This window comes from Cavia porcellus, unplaced genomic scaffold (assembly GCF_034190915.1).
Source record: "Cavia porcellus strain 051 isolate PalLab524CR breed Dunkin Hartley unplaced genomic scaffold, mCavPor4.1 scaffold_1, whole genome shotgun sequence".
Classification (NCBI taxonomy): domain Eukaryota; kingdom Metazoa; phylum Chordata; class Mammalia; order Rodentia; family Caviidae; genus Cavia; species Cavia porcellus.
The window spans coordinates 221,055,313-221,070,023 of NW_026947484.1; the positions used below are offsets into that span (position 1 = coordinate 221,055,313).

The 14,711-nt window shown below is 39.0% G+C and overlaps 1 protein-coding gene across 1 annotated transcript in view; it reads right to left on the minus strand.

The window, feature by feature from the left end:
* The window catches only part of Ndufaf7 (NADH:ubiquinone oxidoreductase complex assembly factor 7), a 31,306-nt gene extending 16,595 nt beyond the window's left edge, over positions 1-14,711 (minus strand). Inside the window, exons 1-9 of the mRNA XM_063229708.1 lie at positions 14,582-14,711; positions 14,120-14,283; positions 10,373-10,453; positions 9,248-9,358; positions 6,424-6,637; positions 5,507-5,565; positions 4,313-4,423; positions 1,907-2,050; positions 393-566 (exon numbers count right to left, since the gene is read on the minus strand). Coding sequence (XP_063085778.1) covers positions 393-566; positions 1,907-2,050; positions 4,313-4,423; positions 5,507-5,565; positions 6,424-6,637; positions 9,248-9,358; positions 10,373-10,453; positions 14,120-14,283; positions 14,582-14,636 — 1,113 coding nt within the window. The 5' untranslated portion in view covers positions 14,637-14,711. The remainder of the gene's footprint in view (positions 1-392; positions 567-1,906; positions 2,051-4,312; positions 4,424-5,506; positions 5,566-6,423; positions 6,638-9,247; positions 9,359-10,372; positions 10,454-14,119; positions 14,284-14,581) is intronic.

The window sequence follows — 14,711 nt, forward strand, 5'->3', positions numbered from 1 at the left end:
TACTGCTTAAAATATGAATTCTGATTACACACCCAAGGTTCATAGGCTAGTTATTAAAAATGTAGCTTGCTGTAACCCAAACCGATGGTTCTGCATTCTTAGGAATATTTACAGAGTTTGCTCTGTAAATTTAAGTGTCCTTGGAAGAACATTAGTAACATTCATACCCATGAACATGGTTTTTTTTAATGAATAAGCATTACTGTTAGGAAGCATTTATTCTACCTCTCCTGAAAGTTACCAGGCTGTGCCAGCCTCCAGCTAGCATCTGGTTACCCAAAACCCTACAGGACTGAAAAGACTAAAGCACCAAAGCTCTACCTGACCAGACGATTCTTATTTTTGAAATACTATGAAATTAAGTATTTAATGATAGTGAAATAAACCATTACCTTCAACCGGACATCAATTCCCATATTTTTTAAAAACACTTGTTGTTCTATTGGACCCAGAGAAGCTACTTTTCCTTGTGCCATTCTGCGCAAGTAACTGAAGTCCACATCAGCTGTTAGGTCTGCTGTTCCAGGAGCAGTTAAGACATCATGAAGTTTGTGACCACAAAATCCCTTAAACATAAAAGTTTTTACACATTTATAGCTATCTTTATTGAGACCAAAGAAATGCTTTCTTATCAGTACATATTTACATGCAATCATTAAAAAGGAAATAGGGCCTACATCTGTGATGTAGACTATGCAGTAGTACCTTTTTGCAAAGAAGGTGGTACATGGAAAACCCAATACAAATTGCAAAAGTGGGGAGTGTCTCAAAATGCTGACCATAACAAAAAGTTATTTAACATTTTCATTCATGTTTGTGGTGATGGAATACAGATGATGTTATTTATTCTCCCACTGAATTTAGGTAATCAGAACCTAGGCTGTTTTTGTAGAATCCTAGAATCAACTAAACGTGTTAATAGACTTCCTCCAAATGTTGATCAAATCCCAGAGGTAAAGCCAGAGATCAACATTTTAAACCAACTTGAGTTATTTGTAGTGACAATAATAAAGTTAGAATTAACCACAGATTTAGAAAGTGATGAACAGCATCTAGTTAAATGTATTTAAGTTAGAGAACATTCAACAAAATTGACCATATTCAAGGAACATTGATAAGAGTATGTTGAAAGATAAAAGGAATACATGTGGAAAAGGAAAAACATGCTAAGACTATGACAGAATGTTTGAATCCACAAAGTAGTAAGTACCAAAAGTAATTATAAATGTTCGTGACAGGGCCATAACTCGTATATCTTGTGGCCAGGAGGCTCTGATTTAATTTATAACTCACTGTCAGATGGCTCTGATTAATTTTATTAAAAAGACCAATAAAAGTGATCAGATTCATTTGTTACCACCAGTGGTGTAGGCTACCAGTGAGATAGTCATGTATGTTAAATAAAGGCAGGGCTGAAAAATAGAAGAAACTCTTTCCATTTGCATTACTCAGATGCTTACTAGGTTCTGCAGCTACAGAAGAATTTAAGAAATTCACAACTTGTTCAAAGGACAGTTGAATGCTGGCCTTAGAAACTAGATGTAAGGTTACGGGTAATTGCAACAACGTGAATTAATAATAAATTTAAAATATACCACAATGCTTTATGTATTTCTTTTTCTTTGGAGGCCACCTTACATAGTAGTGCAGGCTGGCCTTTAAGTCCTGTGTATCCCAGGCTGCCCTTGAACTCACAGTATCCTTCCCGCCTCTGCCACCTAGTGCTAGGATTACAGGTGTGCGCCACCGCCTCTGCCACCTAGTGCTAGGATTACAGGTGTGCGCCACCATGCCTGGCTTTAAATATACAACAATGCTAGGCACTGTGAAAACCAAAACTAAAGATCTTCAGTGAGTTTCAAATCTAACAGTGAAACCAATCAGTCCGTTACTGGGTTACACGTACTCTGAAGGTGTCGGTCTTTGTCCCGTCGTGACCATAATCAGCAATCAGTGCAGCACCTCCAGTGAGCATAATGCGCTCAGAGAGCTCCTGAATGATGACCCCAGCATCAGGACACACTTCAACGTGATCCCTCGTTTCATCATGCTAGTGAGGGGGGAACAGTTGGAAGGATCAAAATATATCATTCAAAAAAACTTTCCTTAAGGTTTTTCGTATTTCTCTATAATAAGCATTTCTTAGTTATAATAAATTCCTTTTCAACATGAGCATTTCTCTATTCTCACTGTTTCACATGACATTCCCTTAATAATGTAGATTTCTTTGATTCTCTGATGCTATCCACTAACTTTGCAGATATTTTAGCATCTTTTATACAAAGGTATATGCCCTCAACCCCTTCATGGCCAAGTGCATTATTTATTTTGTTTTTGAGACAGGGCCTCACTGTATAATCCAGACTGGCTTTGAGCTCACAATTCTCCTGCATCAGCCTCTACAGTGCTGGGATTACAAGTGCATGGCACCATACCTAGTTCACTTTATTATAAAAGTACTTCCATATAGTAAAAACAAACATCCTACTGGGTTGGAAACATGAGAAAGGGATTTCTGTCTGCCTAGAAAAGTGCCTCAAGTGCCCAAGTACTCAAAAACTTGGTCAGAAAGAACAAAAGATAAATCCAATATAACAAAACAGATCCTGTTAAACGTATTATGATGACTTCTGCTGGAGCACAAAGAATACCAATAATACGCTTGTATCTGAAAACACCAGCTTCTGAATTAGTACCATTGCACCTGAGACTCATTATCCACAGTGTCCAACCATGATGTAAGGGTCCACTAGATTGGGGTCCCCTACTATCAAAAGTGAAGGGACAGTAAATACTAATACTTGTCAATCTGACTGGCATATATGAAGTTTTACTGATGCCTGAGATGACTGAAAATGTGACACTTTTTTCTCCCTGATGAAAACACATCTCTTGCTCGCTCGCAAAACCTCTAAAGTGAAATAAAGGCCTGCTCTAATGTCTATGCCTATCACTGCACAGTCAGTAAGAGCTGAAGTCAGATGTACAGTTGAACCTTAGCTCTTCCAAGTGCTTACCAGTATACAAGTTACTCAACCCAAATCTTTTTCCTCCTTTTTTCTGCTGTGAGAATTAAATAAAATAAGCCACTTAGTGCATGGTGGTACATTCCTATAATCCCAACACTCAGGAGGCTGGGGCAGGAGGATCACTGGAGTTCAAGGCCAGCATGAGCTAGAGTGAGTTGAAGGCCAACCTGAACTGTGCCATGAAACCTTGTCTCAAAACAACAACAACAAAAGCCACTTAGCCCTAGTGCTATTAAATAAATTGCATTGTGGTATAACCATAAAAATCATTAAGCAAGCCTTTTCAGGCACCAGCTGACAAAGCACAGGTTAATACCTTAGACTGCTCTTCAACAGCAGCAGCATCATTTCAAGCAAAAAGGAAAATTCAAGCAAAAAGGAAAATTCACCCCCTTCTAAGTGAATGCCAGTCAAGTCAGGAACTAAATAAGCTCCAAGGAATGGAGGGGGGAGCTTTATAAATCTGCTTGACATTCAGGTAAAATTAGGTAGAATATAAAAAAACAGAAATGTTCACAAGTGTTTACTCTGATATTTTAACTTATAGTCTGAAAAGAAAACAATTCATGAGTGTATGCTTGTGCTTTTGAAACTGTTAACTTCTACGGTAAGCAATCCTTAATTAAGGCCCAGAAAGTAGAAAGTTTTCCTGCAGTAGGAAAAATAAAAAAGAATAAAAAGAAGTGCTCTGAAGCCAAAATACTTCTGAGAAACACACAGTATTTTGGGACCTACACAGAAACCCGGGGTAGGCAGGCGCCTACAGTTACTCCCTGAGGAGTAGAGAAAACAGCAGTCCAGCTGTCCATGGGCAGGACACAGAGAAAAAGTAACACCCAAAAGGAAAGAAAGAAAACTTGCCTAATACAGTTGCCTTGAGAATGAAACAAGAAAGTACAAAGTAACACACAGCGCCAAGTAAGTTTGAGCTCTCACTATAACTTTGCTGCCACGAGGAGCTACAGCGCCTTCTTAGGCGATCTGTAAAAGCTGAAGGTATCTTCATCGTTCGATGTCAGGCAACAGAATACAAAAGTAGGCAAGGTCTTAGCTAAATAAGTGCTTCCTAGCTTTCTCATACATAACATTAAGGTGACAAACTTAAGAAATGATTTTAACCTCTTTCTTGAAATTAGATCTTTTGTATTTTTACCATCAACAAAAAGCACATAGAATGTTGCCAACAATTCTCCTGGTTAAAGGACCTCAAATAGTAACTCAAAAAACAATACCTGAATGCTCTACTAGCAGGAAGAGAAACTTAGAAGAAACAATATTCCTACCTGCAGAAAAGCTTCTGCTGGGGTGACACAAGGCGCCAGAACAAACCTCAGTTTATCAGAAACTTGTGGATCAATATCAATGAGGATTTCTCTCCATCCTTGGGGTGTTTTCTAAACGAAAATAACATGAAAAATTTTTTTGCAAGTTCTCATAATTGCCTTCTACCAAAAATACTATTAACTTTTTTCTTTGCACATAAAAAACATTTACAGAGCACTAAGTAATTTTAGTACAGAAACAATATGAATAAATTGATATATGTAAACAATACTGTAAGGAAAAAACAATACATAATGGAGCTACAGAAGACAAGAAAATCAAAAAAGCAGTGTGGAGAACAAACGCAGATGCTAATGAGAATTGCTCTTGCCTTAAAAGTTACCAGCAGACACACATTACCAAATCTTAAGATTCGAAGAATGAGAAAATAAAAATGTTTAGAATTTTTAGAAATTTGTCAAAATAAATTCTTTATACACATGACAGTCATTTACCATCTGATGTTTACCCCAGAAGAATTAAGAATTTCTCACACTTTTTTATTAGTGCCCATTGGTTATGCGGATTAACGGGTTCCATTTGGGCAGATTTGTATGCGCACAGAACATACTTCGTTTCCTCCCCTTTTGCTTGCCCCACACTCCCTAGCTTCACATGGGAAGGGGGAGTCAATGTGTACAATCCTTTTTGATCATATTCATACTCCAAAGTAGCAGCACGTAAAACCAGCATTAAAAGGTCAATAACTTTTCCATTCACCAGTAATGAGAGAGAAATCACAAAACAATTCCATTCACAGTAGCTTAAAAAACCTAGGGTTCAGTCTAACCCAGGGTTTAGTCTAACCCAGGAGGTGAAAGACCTCTACTATGAAAATTTTAGAACACAGAAAAAGAAACTGAAGACACTAGAAAACAGACCTTTCATGTTCACAGACTGGCAGAATTGTTTAAAAGGCTATACAGTAGTACTAACTTGACAAAGGCAATCTACAGATTCAGTGCAATGTGTATTAAAATACCAGTGACATTCTTCACAGAAGAATTAAGAATCTTTAACAATTATTCCAAGAACATCAACACTTGTAGCTAATATTCCATTTCACCAATCAATAGCTAAAAATTATTCAAGTAAGGTTAATAAATTTAAGTACTCTTGTGTGTTCTGAGTACAAACACAATGTTCACCAATACCTGAAACTTATGCACAGGAAGAACATCAAAAAATTCATGTGCAAGAAAAAAGCTGTACCCTATTGAAAAATAAAAGAAAAAAATTAATGGTTCGGCATTTCAATGCAGATAAGTCTTTAAAACATAAACTGTAAAAAAGGAAATGCCTGACTATTCAGTATTGGACCCTGGATGCTTCCACAATGATCACCACCACAGAGATCGCCTGTTCTTCATGGAAAACTTACTCTGCAGAACGTATGAAGGAGCAACTATTACTAGTCTCATTTTCTACATTATGGCGTCTGAGAACTGCAACGGCTGAATTACTGGCTAAATCTAATCACCACTCAACCTGAAAGAAATGAGACACACCACATTTATTTGTTAGCTCCCCTTTGGAAGGCAACCCAAACTGCAAAAGCAGCTGAGCAGGCTGCGGCTGAGGGACGGCTTTAAGCATCTTGCCCAGGATCCACCCCACTTAGTGTGAGCGTAGATTTATCAGAGATTCTTGAGTATCACAGAGTTCACCATACCTCAGACAAGCAGTCATTTTCAAAAAAGGAAGTACCTAAATCTTTCTACTAGCACTGCGTGCTTCAGCCCTTGTTGCTGTGGGCCGCTTCATCATCAGTATCATCCTAGCTATATGGAAATACTAAAAAGTACAATGAATATTTAAATTTTGGCTATTTGGTTTTGCTTTGCTATTTGTTTATCTAATACAACTACATGAAATACATTGCTCCTTAAAGTAAGGTAACTCTGTCTTCTATTACAAAGATCTTTTCTAGGAAAAAATGTTAGCTACTCTCTATGGGAATAGAATCTGGCACCAATAATTTAATATATTAAACTGCTGTAAATTATGGTCAGTGATCACTACTATGAGGTTGTAATTAAAATTCTTTGATTAACCAATGTGAAGTAATTACCTTTTGGAACATCCTGTAGATCGCGGTACCAGGATATTGGGAGCCCAGACTTTGAAACACCTTTCATATACACTGGAGATTCGGCATTTCGCTCTAATGGGATCTTTGCTTCAGTCAGTGTTGATGCTTGAAGATCACTTAAATTTTGGCTCACCTCTACCAAGTGTATTGAAATATCACAGTTTTTTAGCACGGATCCAAGCTGACTAAACACCTAAAGACAAAAAGAAAAAAATTAAGGCAAAATGCGATGTGTTAAAACTGTGTTAGGTGTTCTAACCATCTACTACATTAATTCAGTCAAATCACAATATGTGCTAAGATTTGCTCCTGACGTAACCCACTCTCCAGTCAGTAAGAATCACACCAATTAGAATTACAAAGCATAAGCTCAGGCAGTGGGGCAAACCTATGGCAGGCAACGTGCACTGCAGTGGGCTGTTTGCATCACTGAAAGTTCTAAAAAATTTGCCACCACTGAGCTAAGAAATAAACAGTACAATTTGGTTGCTTAATGACACATTATGATTAACAAATGAAAATAAAAAATTTTGCATTCAATAAAAATTTCAGACTGTAAAGCCTAAAAAAAGACAAAGAAAATAAAATTTATAAGGCCTTGGTTTTGTAAAGTCTCTATGTCTATGAAATAATCTTATTTTGGGGATTATTAAACTGTATCCTAAAGGAAATAAATTTGAATGGCATTAATAACCTGGTGGCTTACATTTGGGACTATACCACATTTTAAATATTTTTAGCTATATTTTTTAACTATTGTAAACATTCAGGGAAAAAAGGAAAATATTAATAATTTATCAGTCTTTGAAGGCTAAAATTCATAAAGTATCAGTATTTTTCACTTGAGTTTTCATTGGTGATGTCTCCTATTTTTGAGATACAAATGTGTACATACAGATCAATCAAATGAACATGATGTTCCCAAACTCACACTGGAGATTAAACCATATATGGAAAAATTTCCCAAGAAAAAAACCTCAAAAACAGGACTGAAATACTTGTTTTGGAAATTTTGTTTACACCCCTTTAAATTTTCTGGTTCAAAAGGGTCTTTGTGAGTTGATCTAGAGAGACATCTTAAAGGTTGTGGGCTTAAATTTTTTCAAGTACTTGGCTAAGGAAATATTATTTTAAGAACTTTTTAAACTATTTTAAATTCAGGTAGTTTTGCCATAAAATAGAGCCCTAAAACTTGAATCAGTGATTTTTTTCTTTTGTTCTTTTCCAAGAACAATCAGGATTCGTATTTGTTAGATGCTTATAAATTTTGTTTTTTAAAAAAACATTCCCAATTTGAGGCAAAAGTCATAGAGCATCAAGAAAATTAAATATGATCTGCAGATGCAGCTCAGTGGTGGAGCATTTGCCTGGCATGAGCAAGGCCTTGAGGTCAGCCCTGAGAGCTACCGAAAATAAAAAAAAAAAGTTTTCGAATGTCTTCGTGTTTTTATCAAGACTTGCCAGATACATACAAAATAAATTCAAAATAAATTCAACATAGTGAAGACTACAAAAGTGAAATAAGTAGTACTATTTATCAGGTACTATAGTCTCCTTTTAATGTTTTCATGAAGAACTAGATAGAATGACAGAAATAGACAGAATGATAAAATATCCACCATCTGCTCACCAAAACAGGAACGACCTGTGCTCCAGTCATGTCCTCCCCTGCATGCATCAGACACACCATTCTAAATTCCACATTAGCCACTTCATGACTTTAATGAATATTACTAAATATACATCATCAAATGTATCTTGCTTACTGTTGACTTTTTCAGATTTTATATAAATACAATCATAAAAATTCTTTTGCAACACTATTTTTACTCAGTATTTTTGTTTCATGTTGAATACTGCTGCATGCTGCTGGCTCGAGCATTTTTCAGCACTCGGTATTCTACTGGAGGCTGTATCACAAGGACAGGAATCTGGGTTTCTGTTTTCCCAAGGACAGGCATTTGGGTTGTTTCTGTTTGTATGAGTAGCAGTAAAAACTGCAGATTCATACAACATAAGTAACCTGAAAGTTAGCAGATAATGCCCAATACCTTCTCAAAGCAGCTGTGCCAAATCCCACCTGCACCAGCAGCATATGACACATGCCACTGCTCCACACACCCTGCAATCACCAATCCTTTGTGATGTCAGACTTTTTATTTTTCTCCAGTCTGATAGTTACAGTGCTATGTCGCTGTGATTTTAATTTCCATTTGTCTATGAGAAACTGGCACCATTTTGTTTTTATTAGTCATTTGGATTTTCTCTTTTGGGAGGTACCTATTACATCTTCAGCTTGATTTTTCTAATATTTGTTATCTTCTCATTGATTTAAAGGAGTTCTTTATATATTCTACTATTTTTGGCTATATATGTTACAAGTTCTCCCACTCTGTGACTAATCTCATCACTTCACTGTGTCTCTAACAAACTAAAATCTCTTAATTTCTGCCAAGAACAGAAAGTTCCTAATTTTATTTTCTTGAAGTTAAATTATTAATCTTTTTCTTTATGGCTTCTGCTTGACATAAACAAAACTTTACCTACTGAGAGGACAATATATTGTCCTAAAATATTTTCTAAACATCTATAGTTAGCTTTTATATTCGCTACACATGTACAAACACGCATATGCACATACACACAGTTTTAAGCTTATGAACCATAATGAGAAATGAACCATTACATTTTAGCGGAGAAACATAAGGATTGCAGAGATAGAACTGAAAGCCAAGAAAATGAATGAAGTTAGCAAGCTCAGAATAAGACCAATAAGACTTACAGACATTCTTTTATCACCTACCCTCAGAATATCTCCCATGAGGGTGCCCCGCCCGGGGCCCAGTTCCACCAGCTGAAAAGCTGCACTTTTCCCAGCCGCCATCCATTCACTAATGAACCATATCCCTAGTAGCTACAACAAGGAAACACACACATTAAAATATCATAAAGTACAAAACTATATCGTAAAGTCCTAAATAAGTACACTTTATGCATAAAATATTTGCAAATAACTATATGTGTATTATGTAATATGTACATAATACACATACACACAGAAGAACTTCAGTAGTAACTATATTACAACACGCACCATACAGGAAGCTTAACAATAATTTTATCCTTTTAGCTCCACCATGAGATTTTTATTGCAGAAGAGAGAGAGGAGAAGAGAGGCGGAGCAGAGGGTCATGGAAAGCCTCTGGCTGAGTACTGATAAGGACAGGAGGACAGAGAAACTGCCTAAGACCAGAAAAGGTCCACCAGGAAAGACGGGGTGAGACAATCTCGGATCTGCCACTTCTATAAAAATGAGCAGATAAGAGCGTACCACTTACAAAAAGGTACTGCTATTTGGAAGTAAACAGACATATGAGATGGGACTATGCCATTTCTTTATATTCAACTTAAATTACACGATTCTTAGATACAACTAGTATTTCTTATTAACCTGGACTCTACTTCCTCTTGTGTATACTTTCCTATTTCTAAATCATCAAAGGAACTTATGTGGAGATAACTAAAATCCTGCTCTTTAAGGGGACTTCTAATGTAGCTATCATCAAATCACGACTACGAACTCCAGAGCTCAACTTGATTTCAGTAATCCTTCAGTGTTCTTTTTAACCTTTTCTCCCTCTTTTCTTCCACTCTCAACTGCATCTGGTTCTTCTCTTTTCCAATTTGGTGGCTTCCATTTCTACTTCTCTTTATCCTCTTATCATCTAATCCCTTCCCTATAATCAAGTATAAATGTTTCAAATGTCTTCTCTACCATTTTCCTGTTTCCTCTCTATTCCCTCTAAAAAATTAAAACTTTTGATGAGTCACAAAATAAACCCTGTAAAACACTATCCTCACTAACAGGAACTGATCTGCTCTCAAATGTTGACGACGTTACTGTTTGTCAGTGTACGTAGGGTGTTACCTCTCCAAAGATCTGACTTATTTCAGGTGAAGTAATGAAATCTCCTTTTTCTCCTAGCATATCACGGTGCATATAATATCCCTAGGCAAAAGGGAAAAAAATGGGGAAAAATTAATTTTCAAATAAGGTTTTTTCAAACAGTTCTCAAAATCTTACATAAGATATACAATGAAACATTTAGAATGAAAGCTCTCTCCCCTAAATAGGCAAGATAAAGACAGTGTCTTCACTTCTTTTACAAAATAGGAGTCAGTTTGCTACACTGATAGGAAAAGTTACTCATCAGTGTCAGCCCGAGGAGCCATGAAATGCTCATCGCTGCCCTCCTTGCCCTGCTCACAACTCAGCCCCAGACCCCACCAAGCCTCCCAGCCTCCTCTCCCAAATCAGCCCAGCCTGCTGATGATATTCTGTTTCTTTTGTTGTTTTCTGAGATGGGATCTCAGGTTGCCCAGGCTGGCCTTGGACTCCAGATCTTCCTGCCTCAGCCTCTGAAGTACCTGAGATCACAAGCTTGTGCACCAGGGTCAACCAATGTTCTGCTTCTGACCTTGGCACAGATTACACGAGTGTTCACCCTGTGAAAATGCACTCAATGGTACACTTGTGACCTATGCACTTTTCTATATGAGCATCATGTCACAATAAAAAGCTGGGTTCTTTTATAAATTAGCCCTGATGTCTACACCTCTATGCTATTCCAAGTTCTCCCTTTTTGTATCTTGCTCAAAATCATACTCATCCTTTGAGTCTGCTCAAACGCCGCCTCTGCTGACCAAGTCTTGCTCAGTCCTCTGACCTAAGACTAAATCCAGTGCACCTTCTTCTGAATTCTTCTTCTTCCTGTATCTGTGTTCTTCACAAGCAGCAGTAATTATTTGGGGGAGACAACTATGTTTTATTTATTTTCACATCCCAAGTTTTAACCTATTGGGTCATTTTCAAGAAAGAATTTCCAGTTACAAGCTTCTCCCCTGCTTCTCCAATACCTTACGCTACCACCTCGTACTCGGCAGGTGGCCCTGGGCTCCCACCCTTTGCAAAACCTGAAACACGTTCTCAGCACCCTGCCTTCCTGGCTTCCACCTGCTCCCCCACTCTGAGACTCGAAAAGCTAAATACCTTTGCGATCTCTCAGTAGACCTAATGGCACTGACTGCCTGCAAGGCAGGCACTTACGCCGCTGAGCTAAATCCCCGGCCCTGGGCTGCCAGTCCTTACCCAGCATCTCCAGGCTGTTTTTATCAACCCCTATCTCTTACAGCTTCAACTTTTCCCTTCTGGCATTAGAAACAAACTCATTCTCACCTTTAAACAGAACTTTTTTTCACTACACATAATATTCCCCTTCTAAGGGGTGTAAGACTTTGCTTCAGAAGTAGCATTGGCGCGGGCACTGAACCACTCTGGTAGTAAAGTGAAGCCCATAGTGGTAAACCCTTCATTGAATTTTAAATGCATCAGTTTTTTCAGGACTCAAGACTGAGTCTCGGGTCTTCACAGTAAGCTACAGCTCTAGTCCATTTTTTTTTTTTTTGCTTTTGTTTTGAGACAGGGATTCCATAAACTGCTAAACGGCCCTGGCTGGACATGAAGTTGCAATCTTCCTGCCTCAGCCTCCCAGAGTGCCGGGATTATAGGGATGTGTCAGCTTTCCAGGTTTTTTTTTTTTTTTTTTTTTTTTTTTGGTCTTTTTCCTTTTTATCGGTACCAGGGATCAAATTCAGGACTGCCTGCTTGCAAGGCAGGCGCTTATGCCGCTGAATGAAACTTCCAGCCCCTAGCTTTCCAGTTTAAATGTACAGAATTTTAAACACACAGGATTACAGAAGAAATCAATGAAAAAATACTTACTGAATATTTAAAAATATGTCTTTACTGGTATATTAAACAAAAATCAAATGAAATACTCAATGATTAACTGTTTTAAAGGATAGGTATTGAGGTTTTTGTAATCATTTGTAATCATTGTACTATGATAACAACAATATCTGTTATCTCCACTAATAACAAAGTGCTAAGTATTAGCTGGGTATGGTGGCACATATCTTTAATCCCAGCAGTCTAGTAGGCTGAGGCAGGAGGATAGCAAGTTCACGTCCAACCAGGGCAAGTTAGTTACTTAGTGAGACCTTATCTCAAAAAGTTAATAAAGTTTACTAATGTACTTCAATGTGAAAGCCTTTGGTCTAACCCTCAGTACCACTGAAAGGGGAAAAAAGATATATGGACAAAGTTCTTTGTTGTTGCCTTTGTTTATAATTATAAAAATGCTAAGTTTCAATTATGAGTTTATGAAAGAAGTAATTTTTTTCAATTCAAATTCACAATCCCTTGGCATTATTCAAGGTTTAGGTTAGGAGTCTCAAACTAAATGTTGAAGTTACCCAAAGTCTTAACACTAGGAAAATTCCCTTCTCCGTGTACACAATCCCCAGTTCCTCAGTCTTAATCACCATCTACACACTGCGGAAAACCAAATTTATATATGCATACCCAATCTGCTGCTAAGCTTCAGAAACCTACGGCCAGCTGCTACTGACCACCTCCACCTGAGCATCACTACGTATGTAAGACTCAGGTCCTAATTAGATGGTTTCCCAGATGCCTCCAAACCTGGTTCTCCCTGTCCTAATTGTCTCAAAGGAAAGTACAACCTTCACCCAACTGCTCAAGCCAAAAATCTAAGAATCAGTCTTGATCCTTTCCTCTCCTTCACCCTTCCACTTATTAGCAAGCTTCATGAGTCCAAGATCTATTTCTAATTCCTTTCTCACCTCACCTCTAACCACACCAGTCTAAGCCACCTACCTTGTAGCACTGCCCACAAACATTAAAGTGCCCCTGCCCGTAGTAAAACTCTGGACACTTAAATCATTTCACCACCTCCAACAGGAGTAGGCCAAACCATCCCAGAATACCACAGATGTCATATTTAACCTAACAAAAAGTGAAATACTGTATAAAAAACTGTCACCAAACTACTTTGTCGAGTGGACAAGGAACTGTGGGGCAGAAAGCTATGACAGTTCTGAACCCTACAACAAAGGCATAGACTCTGTTCTCAAGAATAAAACGCTGATACCAGATGTGGTGGTGCATGCTTATAATCCCAGCACCCCCGAGGCTGAGGCAAGAGGATCACTGAGTTCGAGGCCAGCCTGAGCTACATAACTAAGCGAGTTTTGCAATCATATAGTGAAAACCCTGTCTAAAAAAAATAAAGAAAACCCTTACATGCTTCCAATGCCCACTGAAGTTACTGACAGACATTTTTCTAGGCAATGAATTTTTATTTCCAGTTGCCTACTGACAACTTCCATTACCCAAGAATTCCCCGTGTACATCTGAAATGTATACATCCATCCCCTACCTCCTAAAAAGGCTCTTTATTTGTTTGTTTTTGAAGCAGGGTTTCACCGGTTCAGGTTGGCCTTGAACTCACTCTGTAGTCCAGGCTGACCTCGAACTCGCTACGATCCTCCTGAGGGGCTCTGCTCTCTCCTGCATACCCTTCTGCCTAACAACCACCCCCGCCGTCCTTCCCTCAAAGGCTAGTTACCTTCCGTCTCCTAGATGCCTTGGGAATCTGTCTTCTCTACCGGCACTAGTCGTGACCCACTAAAGATTCAACTATGCGTCCCCAGGTTGCCCTAGAAGAGCTTCGGGCTTCTCCCTGTTCACACCCTCTCGACACCTGCACCTCGTACACCTGCTAGAGCGGGCCTGCAGGACCCCGACCCATACCTTGGCTGGGTTGGTCAAGACCTCCTTCATGTACTCCGCCACTGTGATGGGGCCGGTAGACTTTATTTTGTACATAAGATGCCGCAGCATCGGTGTCACCCGGTTGTTTTCTGCCGGTTCATCCCCAGAACTGAAGTATTTCCCTCTCCAAGTACAGGGAATGACTGAAAAACACAGATTATGCAGGCATTTACAGGTACAAGCATCCTAAGTGCTTTCCAGGAAACTTCGTTCATCCTCAATTTCGCCCCAAGCCCAGAACGCGGACAGACCCACGCATTTCACCCAGGAAGCGCAGAGAAGGCAGCACTGCGCCCACGAACACACAGCCGCACGGGGCCTGCGGATGGACCCCAGCCGCTAGCGTAGAGCTCCTCGGGCTGGAACTGAGCCCCAGACGGAGAAACTGTGAAGGTGATCCAGGCGCTTCCCACAATTGGGTTCTACCGAGAGGACCCTTACCCGCGCGAGCCGCGCAGCACAGCTGCCGGGCGGCGGACCTCACCAGGACACCCATTCCCGCTACGAAGGCGGCACAGCACTGCCCCGGGGGCGGTGACTGCGACCACTTCCGGTAACGTCACGTCGCCGA